Below are 23,585 nucleotides of genomic sequence, written 5' to 3'. Positions count from 1 at the left end.
GGCTGGAGATATGGATCAACCTATCAATGTCCATGTCCAGTGGAGGAGATGGGAAACAGAAGTATGCTAGTGGGAATTGTACGAAATGCAATTCTCTTATCCTACAATGGAATATAATTATCCTACAACCTTGTCAATCATTATTAAATCACTAATAAAAAAAAGTCATATGGATGAGTTACTCAGTCTTTCTGGATCTCTTCCATGAGTGAAGTATACACACTAATAATAAAATTATCTTTACTTTTTATCTATCAATCTACTTTACTCTTTACTATTTGTCCAGCCTTAAAGAAGCCAAAGGAGTGCTGAATGACTTCTTTCTACCCTACAGCAGCAAAACAAATGTGAACTTTAATTACACAGCATTCAGTTATCCACCATAATCAATTTCAGTGATATTTGTATTTTAGTTGATACAATGAGACAGTCTGAAAGCAAGTTTTTAAAAGACTTCTAATGTTCCTATTCTTGGACTACATATTAATAAAAATGGCTCCTAATTGAAATTGACCACTACTGATGGCAAAATTTACCAGAGTAACTCTCAAGAACTTTCTTCATGGTGCTTATCAAGTTATATGATAGCTTAAATATATCTCCCATTGAAAACCTCACTTCACTAACTCATATCACTAGGATATCTAGAAAACAAAACTGAAATGACAGGCACAGGTCTTCTTGTAATTATTAAAAATGCTCTTTCTTTTTTTCTTAACTAGTATAGTGAAATTTAAATACTTCCTGGCTGGATTTTGCACTCCATTATTTGTGACTTGCAACTAGAGAAGAGCTTACTGTGTCTGTTCCCAATTGACAAACAACAGTTTCATAATAGTCTTCAGTTGGTTAAATGAAAGACAGAAATTCTGTTCAGCAATATTGTTCAGATTTAAGAGTTACCAGTAAAATTAGTTTAAGCTTAGAAATTAGTTAAAAACTCAAGTGTTGACAATCGCCATAAAGTGGAAGCTACCTAAATGCCCAACAACAGATGACTGGATCAAAAAGCTATGGGATATATATGTTATGGAATACTACTCTGCAATTAAAAAGATGACACTGTGCTCTTTGGGACAAAATGGATGGAACTGGAGGTGATTATGCTTAGCAAAATAAGCACCAAAAAATGTGAAAAGTAACTGCCAGATAGTTTCCCTTAGTGGAATCCAGAAAACTGATATGCATGAAGCTTCAAAGAAAAAGGAGGAGGAGGAGCAGTAGCAGCAAATTATTTCTAAAATTTTGTGACAACTTTTATTTAATAAAGGACTTTGGTGGTATGTGCAGTGTGAAATTATAGTCTGACAAAAAAATTAAACTATAGTCTGTAAGCTTATAATCTCGTAAAACACTATTAAACAGTTACAAATTAAGAACATGATTTTATTAAAGAAAAACTCATGTAAGAAGATAAGGGTATATGAATGTCAAATGTATGGGGTTATGTGAAATTTCTACACCACCCTCTCAATTCTACTCATTTTTCATATTTTATTTTATTTTGTTTCCTTTATTTATTGTCTGCAGGGTTATTGCTGGAGTTCAGTGTCAATACTAGAAATCCACTGCTCCTCGCAGCCATTTTTTTTCCATTTTATTGGATAGGACAGAGAGAAATTTTGAAAAAGAGAGAGGGAGAGAAAGCCACCTGCATATCTGCTTCCCATTTGTGAAGCTTTATCCCTGCAGATGGGGAACTAGAGGCTCGAACCCAGATCCTTGCACTGATTCTTGCACTTAGTACAATGTGTGTGCGCTTAAGCAGGTGCACCACCACCCAACCCCTTTTTTCTCTCTTCTGTAGGACAGAGAGAAGTTGAGATGGGAGAGGGGAAACAGAAAAGGAGAAAGATAAACCTTCTTATAAAGTGACACTTGTGAAGTGACACTTGTGAAATGTGCCTCCTGCATGGGGGTAGTGGGGGCTTGAATCCATTCTTTGCACAGTCCTTGAGCTTGTATATTATGTGCCCTTAACCTGGTGTGCCACCTCCTGGTCTCCAATTCTATGCTTCAGTTGTTAGAAAACACAATTTCCTTATACAGTGTAAGGTGATTGCAATGCCACTGTCCTTAAGAAGTCAAAAAGGGAATGGAAAGGAGAATAATAAGATTAAACAAACAAACAAACAAAAAGTATGGATCAACCTGTCAATGCCCATGTTCAGCAGGGAAGCAATTATAGAAGCCAGACCTTCCACCTTCTGCATCCCACAATGACCTTGGGTCCATACTCCCAGATGGTTAAAGAATAGGAAAGCTATCAACGGAGGGGATGGGATACGGAGTTCTGGTGGTCGTAGCCCTCTTATCCTATGGTTTTGTCGGTGTTTCCTTTTTATAAATAAATAAGAAAAAATCAGAGACTAGAGAAACACAATGGACAGACACATGAATTGGGGTTAAGTTTTGCATGTAATTCACAAATGTGTCCAGCTTCTAAGCTCAGACTAGGACTGATAACAAGTAACATGTTAGACACATTAGACCCTGGGGATGGACAGCAAAAGGGATCCATACAGAAATCCTCTAGACAAGCTCATGTGGACTTAAGAGCAAAAAAGTGATAAGAAAAAGCTTACCATTTGTCCTGTGTGGTATTAGTCCTCCTGACAAGCAGACCCTCCCTGAGGACCCTTCACAACCCCTTCCCACCATTGCCCCCTTCCCCCTACCAGCCTGCACCTGCTCTTGAACTTAATCTGATGATGTCTTTGGATCTTCAAAGACCCAGCTTTAAAATTTGACTACAAATGTTAACCCCCCCCCCAAAAAAAATGACCACTTTAGAAGATAACCCGCATCTCTACCACAAGCTGAATAAGTTCTTAAAGAACGAAAGAGCATGGTTGCCTCTTTAAACCGTCCACTTACCCCCAACATCTGGTGAATGTAGTAATATTCCGGCCCTTGGTTATACAGCAGGAAGGTTTTCCAGAAAAGCAGCACATTCCAGGAGAGCCAGAGAAGCTACATCAGACATAGGGAAAGAGAACAAAGATTAAAGATAAATGAACAATGTCCGACAACAGGGAAAGTCTGGAGTGCACTGGACATTGTGGATGCTTCCAAGGGAAACTGGGTGTCAGCTGCAGAGAGCATGTACCATCCATCAGAGAGCTGAAAGGGCCCTGAAAGAAAGCCAGAGCATCTGTCCACACTCAGGCCTGAGCACCTGAGCTTATGCTCTAAGAAGCAAAGGACTTCCTGAGTGATGTAAGTCACCACCACCACCGCCCCCCACCCCCATCCCACCCCATTACAGAGAAGACAAAGAAATCACGGCAGGCCAGCTTTGAGGTGCTGGGATACAGCGGAAGAAGCAAAGTGGAGAGAAACAGAGGAACCTGTAACTAAAGGTGAGCACCCCTGCTGCCTCATCCAGGGGGAAGGAAGCAGCAGACCTTCCAAGGGCTGCAGTTCGAGCCTTGGAAAGTTTGTTTGCGGAGAATTGTCACTACCACCACCACACACACACACACACACACACACACACACACACACACACACACACACACACACACACTTGGCCGGGCGCGCAAAGTCCCTGCAGCCTACCAGACAGAGGTGCTTGCCCCCTTCGTTGGCCAGCCAGCTCCGCCAAGACACCGCCATGCCTCCAGTCCAGTGAGCAGCCAGGACAGGGAGCCCGGAGTAGCAAGGCGACCGGTCGTGGGTGCTTCCCAGAGGTTGGGGGTGGAGGGATAGGAGGAGCCGCCCACTGATGGGATGTGGCGCCGCTGGCGCAGAAAGGGAGGGGCGGGGCGCAGGGGGCGGAGCACACTGCAACCCAGTGTACGTGCTGGTAGGGCTACACTAGGAGCTGGGAAAGGCGGCAGTGTCTGTGAAGGCGAGTTGCGTGGGAATTGCAGCTCTAAATTGGTCAAAGGGGGACATGGGGTTAGACTAGAAGTTGAGGAGGAGGCTGGGTGCAGTGATTTTGGGTGAGGAAAAGGGACGGATTGTTGGGGAGTTGCAGCTCTGAATTGGCGGGGGGCAGGCGCTGGAGGGGGGCTGCTGAGGGGATGCTATGCCTATGCTCTAGGAGTTGGAGATGGGAGTGGGAGGTAGAGAAGTTATGCAACCGGTGACCTGTCCAGGCCCCAGCTCCGAGTGCTGGCACGACCCTCCTGCTGGCGAAGACTGCTGCTGCTCCAAGGTCCAGATCCTGCAGGCTATCCACTGAGGAGAATCAAAGGACAAGGGCGAGCTGCACCGAAGCCCGAGCAGACCCAGTTACCCACCAGAAGCTCCTCTAAATCGAACAAAGAGCAGGGAAAGAACTCGGAGCGGAAGCTGCTTTGCTCTGCTCCCCCAGTCCCCTCCCATTACACAGCACATTCTCCCACCCCCAGCTACCCACTCCGTCCCCAACCCCGCCCCGGCCTTGAGGCAATTTTTTTTGCTAAACTTGGGGATCCTAAGAGCACGGGGAATTAATAGTGACGTAACACTTGAGGACTTAGGGCAACTTTGATTCATTCTCTTTTGGAAAGGTGACTTTTTACCTCCTGGAGCAGCACGTGTTTTGAGTTTGAGAAGGAGAAAGGGAGGGCAGGGAGTGTGAAACTACTAAGTACTCCCTGGCCTCCACTGCAAACAGATCAGGGTTGAGGAAAGGTAGGGTCATAAAGAATACTCATGCAAAGTAAGCATTTATTGGAGTTTGTATCCATCCGAAACTTTCATTAGAACCTGTCACTGGAAATGCTCCAACTTCTATTGGTTGTAGGAAAAGTCATGACGCATTTTTGCATAGAAAAATACAATTATGACTTTTCCAAAAGCCCATAGAGACTTAGAGCTCAATTTTCAGTCTCTTGGTGTTATCAAGCCTTTCCTGAGCCTAGCAATACTTTCCTGAAAGTTTCACAAGTCTCATGGGATGCTATATTTTCTTTCTTCCTACTCTCAGGGAACTTACTCCCTTTTGAAAATTTATCAGTAGCTTATTCTCACCTATTAATTAGCACCAGAGATGCCCAGGGTTTCACATGTTCTCACTTCCTTCTTGCAGCACCACCTAGGCTCTTAATCTGCATCTCCTTAGAAGGGAAGATCCAACTTCCTTACATCACTGCCCAGGTGTCAGAGGGTCATCTCTACTCTCAAAGGACATTCCACCCCCCACCCCCCAGCAGAGTCCTGCAGTAGCCAACAAATCCTGAAAACTGGATCTACTTTGTTATCTTATTTGTTTAACTTCCATAGTTTTTACTAGCACTTTTTATTTTATTTTATTTTATTTTTACAGAGAAAGGGAGAAAGACTGCAAGAAGGAGAGAGAGAAAGAAATAACTTCCGTTCCACTTGGCTAGTAAATCTCTACTCCCCCCCTTCCCCAGGTTTTGTGGAGTCCTCAGGCATGGTAACAGGATAATATGGATTCTACAAGGTGACTTCCAGTGTCTTTCTGTGTCTTATGCGGTGCTTGTTTGCAAACAGACCTGGAGTGTCACACCATTAAGGCTTTTAGCTGAGTTTTCCAATCAGGGACAAAGTCTGCATAGAAGCATATAATAATCATCATCCAGAGATGATTATTTCCTTTCTTTCAGCACTCTTGTTGAAATGTCACCTGGTATGAGGCCTGTTTTAAAAGCACAATCCTCTTAGAACTCTCAAATCATGTTCTCCTGAAGATTGTATATGTTAAGTGTGTTCACTTTAAATACACTACATTCAAAAGGGAGGAGGGGGGTGGATGCTGGGGCATCTGGATTTGTTGTGAAAGCACTGAGCCCCAAGGATGCCATGATGGCAATTAAAAATAAATGAAGGACAGAAAGATGAAAATGAAACAGGAGAGCTATACGTTGGAAATTAAAAGAGCCATTATTTTCAGAATTCCCATTGATACCTTCAAGCTTTTACTCATTCAGATAATGACACAAAGAAACTATATAATTCTTAAATCTGTCTTTGTCCCAACCCCCCAATTCAGGAACTTTTGATTTTAACTAACATCAGAAAAGGTAAACCAATAGTATCCTTATCTATGACATTTAAACACTTTGTTGTTGTTGTTGTTTGTTTGTTTGTTTTGCATAGTCTCCAGGCCTTCAATGTTTCAGGCCACACTTTTCAATGAGAAAGAGAAGGAGATAGAAAAATGCAAAAACACTACAGCAACAAAAGCTTCCTACAATGTGGTGGGAGACTGGTTCAAACCTCAGTCACACATAACAAAGCAGGTGCACAATCCTATTTTGTAAGCTCTCAAGTTATTTTCACAACACACTGAATTTTACAGCACATGCCTTAATATATAATTCAAAGTAAAAATCTCATTAAGCTCTTCTTCCCCTACTGCATGCAATGCACTTTTCTCAGTGAATTCTGTGAATAGATCAATTACGAATCAATGATCAAAAGCTGAATGAATCCATATGGAATCCCCATAACATCTCAGGAAGCCGATTTTCATATATGTTCTCAGCCTTTGGCTCATGACCTTCCTGATCCACTTAAAACCAACTGAGACCTTCCTCAAACCTTTCTAGAACTAAGAACCTTGTTGTTTACAAATGGCATCCTGTTCTTGTCATGTGGTAACTAAAAGTCAGAGAAGGAGCTCATAGAGAACCCTCCCAATGGAGAGAATTCTGATTACCAAATACATTGGCATTCTTCTAGTTATAGTCATAAGTAACATTTCTAAGTTTATAATTTCAACAGAAAGGAGAACCTGGCAAAATATTCTAAGTATTGTCATGAGTTACAAGTGAAGCAATTAAACAATAGGAAAATAAAAGATATATATATATTTTATTAATTAATTTAGCTCTGGATGTTAATGTTTTCTAAACTTTTTTTTCTAAAAAATTCATGTATCATTTCCTTGAAATTTGAGTGAGAGAGTTAGGTCTGGAACTCATTTAAATAAAATATAACTTGTAGATTTTACATGCAGATCATACTCTTTCACCTCTAAAAATTATAAGCACAAGTGCTATAAAAAAGAAACATGTGGAGCTGGGCAGATTATGCACCTGGTACAGCACACATGTTTTAATACATAAGGACCTGTATTCAAGACCCCAGTTCCTACCAGCAGGGGAAAAAGCTTCATGAGCAGTGAATCAGTGCTATAGTAGTGCTATAGTATCTCTCTTTGTCTCTCCCTCTCTATCTCCTCCTTCCCACTTATCTCTGTCTCTATCCAATAAGTACATAAATGAACAAATAAATAAAATATTTTGAAAAGAGACACATAAGACCATGGACTATAAATACAGACCAACAAAGACTTGAAGGTTATAAGGGTTCCTGTGGGTCAGATCAATTTGGTAAATAGTTAATTGTATTTATATATTTTCTTCAGATTTGGGAGTTACTCTCTGCCGTGATCCAGCTTTCTAGTCCTATCTTCAACTCTGACATCATTTTTGCAGAAAATATTTTTATACTGCCTTATGTTAGCTAGCAAACTTTAGCAAAATTGCCAAATTTCTATGCCCTTAGGAACATATCTAAAATAGCATCTTTTCACCCTAAAATTCCTTATCTCTACTTTTCATTGCTATTTATTAAACATTTTGTCCTACTTTATATCCTACTGCCTTTTAGCTGCCAATTTGCAAATGCTACCATGATTTCATCCTGAACTCCCTGGGCAGATGACCTCATCAGTGTGTCCTGGAACCTCACTTCTCCAGTGCCCTGCCCCACTAGAGAAAGATAGAAATAGGCCAGCTGTATGAATTGACCTGGCATTGTCCATGTCTAGTGGAGAAGCAATTATAGAAACCAGGTCTTCCATATACTACAGCAAAAAAAGAATTATGATACATTCTCCCTGAGAGGTAAATGTTAGGGGAAGGTGACCAAAAAAAAAAAAATGAAGGACAGTCAACGCCCATGTTCAGCGGGGAAACAATTACAGAAGCCAGACCTCACACCTTCTGCAAACCACAACGACCCTAGGTCCATGCTCCCAGAGGGATAGAGAATGGGAAAGCTATTGGGGAGGGAATGGGATATGGAAATTGGGTGGTGGGAATTGTTAGAGTTGTATCCCCCCCATCCTATGATTTCATTAATGTTTCCTTTCTTAAATAAATAAACAAATTAAAAAAAAAAATGAAGGACATTCAGTAGTAGTAGGTATGACATAGAAAGGAAGAGAAGGCAGGACCATTAGGAAAAAAAAGGCAAACATATATAAATATAAATAGATAGGAAAAAAAAGGCAAACATATATAAATATAAATAGATAGGTATAAATATAAATAGATAGTTATAGAAATAATAGTCGGGGTTTCCGGAAGATGGCAGACTGAGAAGCTGCTAGTGGTTTGAGCTCCAGCCACATCGTCTGGAAACGGTAAGATTTTCTGCCTTTAGTAGGCCAGTCAATAGGGGGTCCTAGCAGTGACACCAAGGAGGTGACTATAACTTAATTTGAGTTAAAAAATAGAGCAAAAAGAAAGGGAAAAAATTTTCTTTTAAATTATTATTCCCAAAGCACACCCCCTAACCCCTTCACCCCCCCATAACCAATCCCTGGGGACCAGAGATCTGCTCTGAGCAGGCTCCCCTGCTGAGCTTCTTTCTTTACCAAGATTCCTGTCCCACCAGGGGGTGTCATTCATTCTAAGTCTATTCCCTACTGAAACCTTTGGCATTTTTTCTTCCTAAGTAGCCAACCAGCTGCCTCTGCTCAGAGGGCCTGAGGCAATCTGAAGCCATCCAAGATTCAGGACAGGTTTTTCACTCTGTTCTATTTTATTATCAATACAATATAAACGTGTACCCCTTTCCCCCTCTCCTTCAGGTTGACCAGAATTAACTTTTAGTGTATTTTCCATTGCTAGGTAACCAGGTGTCTTATTCACTGCCAAAATAATTTGTCTCACTTTTCCTACCGCCCCTACCCATTCTCTCCCTCTGCCCCCACATAGCTAATTAAATAATAAAAAGAAATAAAAAACTCTTTCCTTTCACTGTTCTTTTATTACTGTTCTTTTTCTTATCTTTTTCTTTTTTTCTCTCTATTTTTTCTTCTTTTTCTCATTCTTGTCATCCTTTCTTCCTTCCTCCTTCAGCTTTCTGAATTCACTGACACATGTTTGGGAATTATTTTGGGGAAGAAATATGACTCAGAGTGGACTCTCTCTGCATGGATCTCTGCTCAAATTCCCTTTCTCCTTTAGCTACCCCTAGAATATACAGTGGATAGTAGATTTGCATAACTGTCTATTCCTGCTATTCTTGTCTAGTCCTGAGGTGTTTTTTTTTTTTTTTCTTTCTTTATTAACAATCAGCTGCCTATGCTCAGGAGGCTGGAGGCAATCTCAAACAAGGCTTTTTCCCTGCTCTATCTTATTATTAATATTATATAAAGGCATATCTCTTTCCCCCCTCTTTTAGGTTGACCAGAATTAACCCTTAGGGTATCTTTCATTGCTAGGGTAAGAGGCATTTTATCTATTGTGAGAGGAACTTGTTTTGTTACTCCTACCTCCTTTACAGACTCTCCGCTTCTTCCTACTCCTACCTAATTAAATAAATAAATAAATAAAATAAAATAAGAAGTAATCAATTAAAAAAACCTTTCCTTTCACTGCTCTTTTATTACAGCTCTTTTTCTTATCTTTTTCCTTTTCTCTATCTTGTTTCTCTTTTTTTTTTTTATCTTGTAATATATTTCTTCCTTCCTTCTTCTTTGTCTTTCTGAATTGGGGAATTATTTTGGGGAAGAAATCTGACTCAAAGTGGACTCTCTATGTGTGTATCTCTGCTCTACTTCCCTTTCCCCTCTTGTTACCCCTAGAATATACAGTGGATAGTAGATTTGCAAAACTGTCTATTCTTGCTATCCATTCTTTCCTTTCTTTTTCTTCTTCACTTGGACTTGGATGCTATTTTTTCACGGACTGGAGACATTGTGTGGCTAACTGGTAGTGATTAAACTTCTTTAATCCTTGCTTCAGTTGCTATTGTAATTACTGAGGTTGGACATTGCATTTGTCATAAAGATATTTAGTACAGTATTGTTCGGTCTCAAGACACAACAACTGAGGAACAACAGAACATAAAAAAGAAACACATAGATCAAAAAAAATGGGTAGATTAAAAACAAATAAAACTGCTACGCCAATGAATGAAGACAAGACCCCAGAAGAAACTACAAATAAGCCAGAGTAACCATAGATAAGAAAATTATGCAAGCAATAATAAACTTATTAATCACAGAAATGAAAATAACATTGGAGGAAAAAAATAGCAGTATTAGGGAAACAACAGTTGAGACCCCCAAGGAAAATACTGATTATCTTGAGGCAATTAGAGAACTGAAAGCTGAAATAGCTGAACTGAGGAAAGAAGCTGAGGGAAGGGAAATCAGACTAACAGAAGCAGAAAACAGAATTAGTCAGACAGAGGATGAGTTAGAGAAAATGAAGAAAGAGGTGAAAGAGCTTAAAAAGAGATTGAGAGACACTGAAAACAACAACAGAGACATATGGGATGATCTCAAAAGAAGTAACATTTGTATAACTGCCAGAGGAAGAAACAGAGGAAGGGGAAGCAAACATTCTAGAGGAAATAATAGAAGAAAACTTCCCAGACCTGAATAACAGAAAAGATATCAAGATTCAAGAGGCCCAGAGAGTACCAAACAGAATGAACCCAGACCTGAAGACACCAAGACACATCATAGTCACAATGAGAAGGAGTAAGGATAAAGAAAGGATCCTAAAGGCTGCAAGAGAGAAATAAAAAGTCACACACAGGGGAAAACCCATAAGATTATCAGCAGACTTCTCCACCCAAACTCTAAAGGCCAGAAGAGAATGGCAAGATATCTATCGAGCCCTGAATGAAAAAGGGTTTCAACAAAGGATAATATATCCTGCTAAACTTTCATTCAAGCTAGATGGAGGGGTCAAAACCTTTTTAGACAAACAACAGTTAAAGGAGGCAACCATCACCAAGCCGGCCCTGAAAGAGGTTCTAAAAGACCTCTTATAAACAAGAACATCACTATAATACTTGCAATATATCAGAACAAACAAAAATTTTTTGAACAATGGCACTATAATACATTAAATGCATAATATCAATAAATGTCAATGGCTTAAACTCACCCATCAAAAGGCACAGAGTGGGGGTTGGATCAGAAAACATAACCCAACCATATGCTGCTTGCTAAAATCCCATCTGACACAAGATAAAGATAGACTTAAAGTGAAAGGATGGAAAACTATTATACAGGTAATGGACCACAAAAAAGGGAAGGAACAGCCATTCTCATCTCAGACACAATAGTTTTTAAATTTAATAAAGTAATAAAAGATAGGCAAGGACATTACATAATGATTAGAGGATCAATCAGCCAAGAAGACTTAACAATTATTAACATCTATGCACCCAAGAGGGACCATCTAAATACATCAAGCACCTACTGAAAGAATTTCAAAAATACATCAATAGTAATACAATAATACTGGGAGACTTCAATACCCCACTCTCACACTTAGACAGATCAACCAAGCAGAAAATCAACAAAGATACAAGAGAATTAAATGAAGAGATTGAAAGACTAGACCTCTTGGACATTATCAGAGTCTTTCACCCAAAAAAACTGGAAAATACATTCTTTTCATATCCACATAAGACATACTCAAGGATAGACCACATGGTAGGCCAAAAAGACATCATCAATAAATTCAAGAGCAGCGAAATCATCCCAAGTATCTTCTCAGACCACAGTGGAGTAAAACTACATTTAACAACAAACGGAAAATTATTAAAAGTCACAGAATTTGGAAACTAAACAACATACTCCTTAAGAACCACTGGGTCAGAGAAGTACTGAAGCAGGAAATTCAAATGTTCCTGGAAACAAATGAAAATGAAGACACAACCTATCAAAATATTTGGGGCACAGCTAAAGCAGTACTGAGAGGGAAACTTATAGCCATACAATCACATATTAAACGAGAAGAAGCTCAAATGAACTACCTTACTGCACACCTCAAGGAATTAAAGGAAGAGGAACAAAGGAACCCTAAAACAACCAGAAGGACAGATATCACTAAAATTAGAGCAGAAATAAACAATATCAAAAATAAGAAAACTGTACAAAAGATCAATGAAGCCAAATGTTGGTTCTTTGAAAGATTAAACAAAATTGACAAATCCCTAGCCAGACTCAACAAACAAAAAAGAGAGAAGACTCAAATTAATAGAATTGTAAACGATGCAGGAGATATCACAACTGACACCACAGAAATCCAGAGAATCCTGCGAAACTTCTATGAAGAACTATACGCCACCAAGATAGAGAATCTGGAAGAAATGGAACAATTCCTAGAAACATATGCCCTTCCAAAACTGAACCAAGAAGAACTACAAAATCTAAATGCACCAATCACAGACAAAGAAATTGAAACCATTATTAAGAATCTCCCCAACAACAAAAGTCCTGGACTAGATGGTTTCACAAACGAATTCTACAAAACTTTCAGGAAACAGTTAATACCCATACTTCTTAACCTTTTCCATAAGCTTGAATTAACAGAAACACCCCTTCCACCTTCTATGAAGTCAACATCACCCTGATACCAAAAGCAGAGAGAGACACAACAAAAAAGAAAACTACAGACCAGTATCTCTGATGAACATAGATGCCAAAATATTAAACAAGATCTTGGCCAACCGGATACACATCAAAAAGATTGTTCATCACGACCAAGTGGGATTCATCCCAGGAATGCAAGGCTGGTTCAACATCCGTAAGTCAATCAATGTAATTCACCACATCAATAAAAGCAAAGCCAAAAACCACATGATTATCTCAATAGTTGCAGAGAAAGCCTTTGACAAAATCCAACACCCATTCATGCTCAAAACTCTACAAAAAATGGGAATAGATGGGAAATTCCTCAAGATAGTAGAATCTATATATAGCAAACCTACAGCCAACATCATATTCAATGGACAGAAGCTGAAAGTATTCCACCTCAGATCAGAGACTAGACAGGGATGTCCACTGTCACCATTACTCTTCAACATATTATTGGAAGTACTTGCCATAGCAATCAGGCAAGAGAAAGAATTCAAAGGTATACAGAATGGAAGGGAAGAAGTCATGCTCTCACTATTTGCAGATGATATGATAGTATACATAGAAAAACCTAAAGAATCCAGCAGAAAACTACTGGAAGTTATTAGGCAATATAGCAAGGTATCACGCTACAAAATCAATGTACAAAATTCAGTAGCAATTCTTTATGCAAACACTAAGTCTAAAGAAGAAGACATTCAGAAATCACTCCCATTTACTGTTTCAGCAAAATCAATAAAATACCTAGGAATAAAGTTGACCAAAGTAGTGAAAGACTTGTATAATGAAAACTATGAGTAGCTACTCAAGGAAATAGAAACTGATACCAAGAAATGGAAAGATATCCCATGGTCATGGATTGGAAGAATAAATATCATCAAAATGAATATTCTCCCCAGAGCCATATACAAATTTAATGCAATACCCATCAAAGTTCCACCAAGCTTCTTTAAGAGAATAGAACAAACACTACAATCATTTATCTGGAACCTGAAAAAACCTAGAATTGCGAAAACCATCTTGAGGAAAAGAAACAGAAATGGAGACATCACACTCCCAGATCTTAAACTCTATTATAAAGCCATCATCATCAAAGCAGCATGGTACTGGGACAAAAATAGGCACACAGACCAGTGGAACAGAATTGAAAGCCCAGAAATAAATCCACACACCTATGGACATCTGATCTTTGATAAGGGGGCCCAAAGCATTAAATGGAAGAAGGAGGCTCTCTTCAATAAATGGTGCTGGGAAAACTGGGTTGTAACATGCAGAATGAAATTGAACCACTTTATCTCACCAGAAACAAAAATCAACTCCAAATGGATCAAAGACCTGTATGTTAGACCAGAAATAATCAAATACTTAGAGGAAAATATTGGTAAAACAGGTTCCCACCTACACCTCAAGGACATCTTTGATGAAATATACCCAATTGCAAGAAAGATTAAAGCAGAAACAAACCAATTTGTTTCCAAGTTTTTATAACACAGACTGAGTCTTTTTAATATATAGGATGTGTATTTGATGTCCAGACTCTCTCAAAAGCCTAGACTAAATAGATCAGAAGCAACCAATAGCACAGCTATATACAAGATACTGGGTACTGTACAGCAAACCCTAACAAAATGGTTAACTTTTCAAAGTTAACCCAATTACCAAATAATGTGATGATTAACTATTTAACATTAACTATCCATTGTCTTTTTAAACCCTAAGACAGCAGGAATCTCACATCTCCACTATAGAGCCTCTACTTCCCCCAGTCCTTGAACCTTTGGATAGGGCCCACTTTCCTGTGTGCCTCTCCCAATCCATATCAAATAATATTGCATCTGCAGATCGCAACCTAATCAACGCAACGATTGACACCTCAACATGCTCCAGCTCAGACTGTGTCCAGAGACTTCACGTGTGCCACCTCAACATGCTCCAGCTCAGACTGTGTCCAGAGACTTCACGTGTGGAATGACAACCCTTCAGCTTCATTACTCGGGTGAGACCTTTCCTTACATAGTATTCTCTAATTACATCCCAGGTGGTTCACTTTCTAACAAAGACCCAAAACCTAGATATACACCAGTTTCTGTGAGAGAGATCAGATGTTCACACATATCTATAAACTAGTGCAAAATATATACCTGAAAGCAGAAGTACACTAGAGTTTGCAGTGAGTACCCCCCTAATACTTCCTCTCCACTATTCCAAGCTTGGGATCCATGATTGCTCAACAATTTGTTTGGCTTTTTATGTTAACTCTCTTTTCAGTCACCAGGTTCCAGATGCCATCAGGATGCCGGCCGGGCTTCCCCGGACTGAAGACCCCACCAATGTGCCCTGGAGCTTGGCTTCCCCTGAGACCCACCCTACTAGGGAAAGAGAGAGGCAGACTGGGAGTATGGACCAACCAGTCAACGTCCATGTTCAGTGGGGAAGCAATTACAGAAGTCTGACCTTCCACCTTCTGCAACCCTCAATGACCCTGGGTCCATGCTCCCAGAGGGATAGAGAATGGGAAAGCTAACAGGGTAAGGGGTGAGATATGGAGATTGGGTGTTGGGAATTGTGTGGAGTTGTACCCCTCCTACCATATGGATTTGTTAATTTATCCTTTCTTAAATAAAAAAATAAATGAAGGAAAAAAAAATAATAGTCAACCCATATCTTTGACCTTGGGAGAGCTAATTCAGTTTATTTTCATTATTATTTTTATTTATGTATTTATGTATTTATTTTCCCTTTTGTTACCCTTGTTGTTTTTTATTGTTGTTGTAGTTATTATTGTCGTTATTGATGTTGTCGTTGTTAGATAGGACAGAGAGAAATGGAGAGAGGAAGGGAAGACAGAGAGGGTGAGAGAAAGACAGACATTGCAGACCAGCTTCACCACCGCCTATGAAGCAACTCCCCTGAATGTTGGATCCAGGGCTCCAACCAGGATCCTTATGCAGGTCCGTATGCTTTGTGCCATGTGCACTTAACCTGCTGAGCTACCACTGACTCCCTAAGTCAGTTTCTAATGGAAGGAATGGGGACACAGAACTCTGGTGGTAGGCAATGTGGGGAATTATACTCCTGTTATCTTATAATTTTGTAAATCAATGTTAAATCACTAATAAAAATGTTTAAAAAGTGACATATGAAACAGTTTATGATCAAGGAGTATTTCATGCAAATTATTTTTGTATTATATATTTTAATAAGTGAATTTTAATAATTTATACATTTAATAGACTGATATTGCTGTTATATATAGTCACAATGTAACTTTAAAAATTATAGATATCTCTTTTTGTAAAGGAGTTAAATAAGAGAATATTTTTTATGTACTTTATTGGGGGGTTAATGGTTTACACTGCTGTTGCCAACACATAGGTACTACCCTTCAATAAAAGATAGTTTTAAAAAAGCGCTATCTATGAGGACAAGGAGATATCATAGAATTAAGGTACCAAACTTATATCTGAGGCCCCAGAGAACTCAGGTTCAATCTCATTCCATTATATGCCAGAACTGAGCAGTGTTCTTCTCTTTCTCTCTCCCTCCCCACCTCTCAAAAATAAATTGGAAAACAAAATTTTAAAGAGGAAAGAAACAAAATATCATGTTAAAATGTATATATATTTTTACTTCCAGGGTTTTTTTTTCCTGGATATTGGCATATACACCTACTTGTCCATGATATTTCATATATAAAATCTCAATCCATATGAATGTCTCCAGCCACTTTAAAATAAAAAAAAATACTAGAGGAGAATAAGAAACTCCACTGAGAAGATGAATAGACAAGTATTAGTTAAATGAAGAGAACTAAAAAAGGTATTAAAAGACACTAAAAGCAACAACAGAGACATATGGAATGACTTAAAAAGAAGTAATATATGCATTATTGGCTTACAAGAGGAAGAAAGAGAGGAAGGTGGTGAAAACATCCAGAGGGAAAAATAGAAGAAAATTTCACTCTGAACAACAGAGAAGACATAAAGATTTAAGATGTCAAGAGAGTCCCATCCAACCTGTGGTGAGAACATTTTGGATGCATATTGTTGAAAATCATTTTAAAATGTAGAACAGCACTGTTAACAATGCTTACCATGCTGTACATTGGATTCTAAAAGTTATAATAACTTGAATTTTGGTATCTATAATTTATCATCTACCTACCTATGTATCTATCTCTATTTAATTTTTTTTTCAGAAGTTCTACCATCTCTACTGGTTACAACTTCCAAGTGTTCCCCCCTTTTCTTTTCTTTCCTCTCTTTCTCATCTTTTAATGATAGAGACAGAAGGACATGGGAAAGAGGGAGGACAGATATCTGCAGGCAGGGCTTCACCACTCAGGAAGACCCTTCCCCCACAGGTGACTATTAAGGGCTTAAACCTGGTCCTAGCATAAAGTGTATTATCTACTGGGTGCACCATCACCCAGACTCTGCCTTATCATTATTTTTATGTTGTATTTGTCAGTCCTGTTTGTCATTATTTTTATGTTGTTTTTGTCAGCCCTGCTGTGATTGAAAAGTCAGTGTGTGAAATATTCAGCATCATAGTTACCAGCACCTCATTCTCCCTTTCTTTCTCTCTCTGTCTCTGTTTTTATCTCTCTCTGAAAAAACATTCACTCTGGAATCGTGAAATCCCAGTGATGAAAAAAAAAAAAAAAGGAATCACATAGTGGTGCACTTGGTGGAGTGTACATTGTACTATGCACAGGGACCTGAGTTAAAGCACCCATCCCCATCTGCACAGGGAAAGCTTCATCCATGGTGGAGCAGTGCTTCAGTTATCTCTTTCTCCCTTTCTATCTTCCCCTTATCTCAAGTACTCTTTTGTTCTATAAAATACAAGAAAAGTAAAATAAAGCAAAAAAGAAAGTTTCTCCTAATGTCTTTTTTAAAATATTTATTTAATAATTAGCGACAGGACTGTAGTACAACAGAAGTACAATTCCACACAATTCTCATCACCAGAGTTTCATATCCCATCCCCTCCATTGGAAGCTTTCCTATTCTTCATCCCTCTGGGAGTATAGAACCAGGATCATTATGTAATGCAGAAGGTGAAAGGGTCTGGCTTATGTAATTGCTTCTCCACTTAGTACTTTTGATGAAGTCAACATCAACGACCCCCAACAAAATTTTAAGATAATAGAACAAAAGCTACAAAAGTTTATCTGTAAACCAGAAAATACCTAAAATCACCAAAACAATCTTAAGAGAAAAGTGTGGCGGCATCACACATCCAGATCTCATACTACATATGGGAAAATGGTAATCAAAATTTCCTGATACTGGAACAAAAATAGACTCATTGATTGATGGGATATAGTTGATTGCCCAGAAATAAGCCTCCATACCTATGGACATCTAATTTTTGACAAGGTGACCAAAACTATTAAATGAAGGAAGGAGAGTCTCTTTAATAAATTGTGTTGGGAAAAATTGATTGAAATATGCAAAATAATTACATTATATTACATCATACACAAAAGTAAATTCTGAATGGATCAAGGACATAGATGTTAGACCAGAAACTATCCAATACCTAGAAGAAAATATTGACAGTACTATTTTCCTTCTAAGTTTTATGGGCATCTTCAGTGATTCAAATTCAATGACAAGGAAGACAAAAACAAAAATAAACCAATGGAACTACATCAAATTGAAAAGCTTCTGCACAGAAAAATAAACCACCACCCAAATAAAAAGACTCCTTACTCATCTGGAGATTTTTATATGTCATACATCAGATGAAAGGCTTATAACCAAAATATATAAAGAAGTTAGCAACATAAAAAAAAATGATCCTACTTAAAAGTGTGGGGGCGAGGATATGAAGAGAATAGTCAACAAAAAGTTCCAGAAGGCTGACAGGCATGAATAAAATGCTCCAAATCATTGATTTTTTTCTGAAAAAATGCAAATACAGACAACAGTGATATACCACTTCACTCCTTTGAGAATGGTTTATATAAGAAAGAATCGTAACAAAAAATATTAGATAAATTTTGGTGGTGAAGAAATCCCCCTGGTGGGAATGTAAATGATCCAAGTCCTATGGAGAGCAGTCTGGAGAACTCTCATAGGGACTTACTCTATGACCTGATGATTCTTCTCCTGGGAATATATCCTAAAGAATCAAATACACTCATCCAAAAAGTCTGTGTGTACTATGCTCATAGCAGCACAATTTGTAATAGCAAAACCTGGAAGCAACCTAGCTGTCTAAGAACAGATGAGTAAGAAAGTTGTGATATATATATATATATATACAATTTTAGCTATTAAAATTATGAGTTCACCTTCTTCACCTCATATTGAATGAATCTTGAAGGAAACACATTAAGTGTGATAAGCCAGAAAGAAGATGAGTATAGGATGATCTCACTCATGAACAGATATCGAGAAATAAGAACAGAAAGTAGAAATGCAAAGTAAAATAGGATTGGTCCATAAAGGACTTTGCAGAAGAGGCTTTCAGGTCTTGGTGGATGATGTTGGAGCAGAACCACTCTGGAGGTGAGAGTGTTTTGCAGAAAGGTATTAGTATTATAATATTAAAAGACAATTTTTATTGGAGGGATTAAAATTGACATTTTCTTTCAGTATTTGACTATTTATTTGCTTTTCTACAATTTTCTATAGTTCCTTACATTTTTAAAAAATTTATTTATAAAAAGGAAACACTTGGGAGTCGGGCAGTAGTGCAGCTGTTTAAGCGCACATTGTGCAAAGCCCAAGGACTGGCGTAAGGATCCCAGTTCGAGCCCCCAGCTCCCCACCTGCAGGGGAGTGGTTTCACAAGTGGTGAAGCAAGTCTGCAGGTGTCTATCTTTCTCTCTCCCCTTTCTTTTTTTTTTTTTTTTTTTTAATTTTTTATTTAAGAAAGGATTAGTGAACAAAGGCATAAGATAGGAGGGGTACAACTCCACACAATTCCCACCACCCAATCCCCATAACCCACCCTCTCCCATGATAGCCTTCCCATTCTCTAGCCCTCTGGGAGCATGAACCCAGGGTTGTTGAGGGTTGCAGAAGGTAGAGGGTCTGGCTTCTGTAATTGCTTCCCCGCTGAACATGGGCGTTGACTGGTCGGTCCATACTCCCAGTCTGCCTCTCTCTTTCCCTAGTAAGGTGTGTCTCTGGGGAATCTGAGCTCCAGGACACATTGTTGGGGTCTTCAATCCAGGGAAGCCTAGCCAGCATCCTGGTGGCATCTGGAACCTGGTGATTGAAAAGAGAGTTAACATACAAAGCCAAACAATTTGTTGAGCAATCATGGATCCCAAGTTTGGAATAGTGGAGAGGAAGTATTAGGGAGGTACTCACTGCAAACTCTAGTGTAATCCTGCTTTCAGGTATATATTTTGCAGTAGTTTATGGATACGTGTGAACCTAAGCTCTCTCTCACAGAAACTGTTGTATGTCTAGGTTATGGGACTTTGTTAGAAAGTGAACTACCTGAGATGAAATTAGAGTGAACTATAAAAGGAAAGGTCTCACCCAAGTAATGAAGCTGAAGGGTTGTCATTCCACACGTGAAGTCTCTGGATACATTCTGAGGTGAAGCATGTTGAGATGGCAATCGTTGCTTTGGTTAGGTTGTGATCGGCGGATGCAATATTATTTGGTATGGATTGGGAGATGCATACGGGAAAGTGAGCCCTATCCAGGGGTGCCAGGACTGGGGGAAGTAGGGGCTCTATAGTGAAGATGTGAGGTTCCTGCTGTCTTAGGGTTCAAAAAGACAATCAATAGTTAATATTATCATCACATTATTTGTTAATTGGGTTAACTTTGAAAAGTCCCTTTGTTATGGTTTGCTGTACAGTACCCAGTATCTTGTATATAGCTGTGCTATTCTCTCTCCCCTTTCTATCTTCCCCTTTTCTCTCCATTTCTCTCTGTCCTATCCAAAAATGACAATAATAATAACTACAACAATAAAACAAGGGTAACAAAAGGGAATAAATAAATATTTTTTAAAAAAGGAAACACTGACAAAACCATAGGATAAGAGGGGTACTACTCCACACAGTTTTCATCACCAGAACTCCGTATCCCATCCCCTTCCCTGATAGCTTACCTATTCTTTTTTTTATATTTTATTTATTTATTTATTCCCTTTTGTTGACCTTGTTTTTTTATTGTTGTAGTTATTATTGTTGTTGTAATTGATGTTGTTGTTGTTGGATAAGACAGAGAAATGGAGAGAGGAGGGGAAGACAGAAAGGGAGAGAGAAAGACACCTGCAGACCTGCTTCATTACCTGTGAATGGACTCCCCTGGTGTGCAGGTGGAGAGCTGGGGGCTGGAACCAGGATCCTTAAGCCAGTCCTTGCACTTGAGCTTAACCTGCTGTGCTACCGCCCAACTCCCCCACTAAACATGGGTGTTGGCCTATCAATCTATTTTACCTATGTATAAACAACTGTATCTGCTATAAACAGTCTCCCCAAGAAAAATAATGTATATATATATATATATATATATATATATATATATATATATATATTGCTCGATAGAGTTGCTCCTTTTATTCTGCCTTATCAAACCAGCATAGTAATATTATTTGCCTATTTTAATATTATAATACAGAATCCAGGAAGTAGCTCACCTTCTGGAACACATGTTTCAGCATGAGTAAGGAACAGGTTTTGAGTCCCTGACCATTATATGAGTTTACTGCTATAGAATCTTTCTTCTCTTTCTCTCTCTCTCTCTCTTTTAAATTTAATAATGACTTAATAATGTTTACAAGATTGTAAGATAACAGTGGTATAATTCCATACAGTTCCCATCATCAGGGTATCCCATCCCATCCCATCCACTGAAAGTTCCCTATTCTTTTTTTGTATCATTTTACTAGTGACATAATATTGATTCACAAAATTACATGTCAACAGGGGTATAATTCTATACTGTTCCCACCACCATATTTCTGAATCCCCAGTCATTTTACTGGAAGCTACCATAATTTTTCTAAAGCTAACAAAGGAAGTGAAGGGTTTATATGCTGAAAACTATGAATCATTCTTCAAGGAAATAGAGATAGAAAGAAATGGAAAGATATCCCATGCTCATGGATTGGAAGTATTAACATCATCAAAATTACCATTCTTCACAGGGTCAGATACAGATTTAATGCTATCCCTATCAAAGTACCAACAAATTTCCTTAATGGAATAGAACAAGAGCTTCAAAAATTTATTTGGATCTAAGATTTTCCCAGGATTGTCAAAGTAATCTCAAGAAAAAAGAACAAGAATGGAGGCATCAACTAGACTACAGAACTACAGTAATCAAAACTGCTTGGTACTGGAACAAAAATAGATACAAAGATAATTGGAATGAAATTGAACATCCAGAAATAAGGCCTCAAATCTACAGCTAGCTATAGGAAAGTTGATTGGTGAAAGGATAATCTCTTCAATAAATGGTGCTGAGAAACTTGGATTGAAACATACAAGCAAAGAAGTGGAACCAACATATCTTTGTGCACAAAAGTCAACTCCAAGTGGATCAAAGACATGGACATTAGGCTTGAAACTATGAAACATATAGAAGAAAATGTTGTCAGGACAATTCATGACCTATGCTCCAATAAAATTTTCAATGATTCACTCCAACAACAAAGAAAACAAAAGTGAAAATAAGCAAATGGGGTTACATCAAATGCAAAGGCTTCTGCACAGAAATGGCATGGAAGAAGATCTTTACACAACACATATCAGACAAGAACTAATACCCAAACTATATAAAGAGTTCAGTAAACTAAGAACCCCATCATCTGGGCCCCTAGTCAGAGAATCCTGGGATTCCAAAATAGATATGATGGCCCTAGATCTCTAACAGATCACTATACCATCACTGGTCATCTCTATCAGAAACAACATCATAAACCCTCTTGTGGGCCTCTACAGGACCTTGCTCTCACAGTAGAACAACAATGGTAGAAATGCCCAACTCTCCAAAGGGAGGCTGGGTCACAGTTCTCTGCCACTCAAGGAAGACTGATCCTGAAATGAAATGAGTGCAACCTAAAATGTTCCTAACTATGACCATGGAATTTGAGTTCAGTCCCAGGCAGGGATGAAGAGGTTACATAGGCTCCTGTACTAAGTATGGGTAGACATGAGTCCTAGGTCAGATAGATGGGGTTTTCAGTTAGTGGTATTTATATACTTTTCCCATATTTGGGACCTAATCTCTGCCCTTATCCAGCTTTCTAGTCTCATTCTCAACTCTGACATCATTTTCCCAGACAATACTTTTAGCCCACCTGCATGTTAGCTATGCAGCTCAGGCAAGAATTAATAAAGTCATAGATCCCTTGGGTTATACCTAAAACTAAACTTCCTACATTTCTCCAGAATGAAGATCTCAAATTTCTCCTCTTATATTCTTACCTTTGGATTCCTGATTATTAAACAATTTGTTCTTCTTTATATCTTAATCTTTTTCAGCTACCACATTGCAATCTACCATGACACCAGCTTGACTTCCCTGGGCAGATGACCTTACCAATATGTCCTGGAACCCCACTAGGGAAAGATAGAAAGAAGTTGGGAGTATGAATTGACCTGTCAATGCCCATGTCAAGTGGAGTTGCAGTTACAGAAGACAGACCTCCCACTTTCTGCACCCCATAAAGATCTCTGGTCTCTACTCCCAGAGAGATACTCCCCAGATAGGGAAGCTTCCAATGTAGGGCATGTGATATGGAACTCTGGTTGTAGGAATCATGTAGATTTGTATCCCTCTTATCCCACACTCTTGTTGATCATTATTAAATTGCAAATAAAATAAATAAATAAGAAAATAGGGCTAGGGCATGGACAGACATTTTACTGAGAAGAGATCTAGAGGTCCAACAGGTATATTAGACAGTGCTCAATGTCATTGATCATTAGAAATGCAAATAAAGATAATAATGAGATAACAGAAATTATATGTGGTAGAAAGGATGTGGATAAAATAATTAACACTTATTCCCTGCTGGTTGGCAT

At 38.6% G+C, this 23,585-nt stretch overlaps 1 protein-coding gene across 3 annotated transcripts in view; it reads right to left on the bottom strand.

Moving 5' to 3' along the window:
• NOX4 (NADPH oxidase 4) overlaps positions 1-3,967 on the bottom strand; it is a 187,696-nt gene extending 183,729 nt beyond the window's left edge. For 2 of the 3 annotated variants that reach the window (XM_060176671.1, XM_060176670.1), the window contains exons 1-2: positions 3,562-3,967; positions 2,878-2,973 (exon numbers count right to left, since the gene is read on the bottom strand). In XM_060176671.1, the coding sequence (XP_060032654.1) occupies positions 2,878-2,973; positions 3,562-3,618 (153 nt within the window). In that variant the 5' untranslated portion in view covers positions 3,619-3,967. The remainder of the gene's footprint in view (positions 1-2,877; positions 2,974-3,561) is intronic. The other variant, XM_060176669.1, reaches the window with a different exon arrangement.
• Between the last annotated feature and the right edge of the window lie 19,618 nt (positions 3,968-23,585).

This window comes from Erinaceus europaeus, chromosome 17, assembly GCF_950295315.1.
Source record: "Erinaceus europaeus chromosome 17, mEriEur2.1, whole genome shotgun sequence".
NCBI classification, from domain to species: Eukaryota; Metazoa; Chordata; class Mammalia; order Eulipotyphla; family Erinaceidae; genus Erinaceus; species Erinaceus europaeus.
The sequence above is the reverse complement of the archived record's forward strand: the minus strand, read 5'-3'. Positions and strand labels throughout refer to the sequence as shown.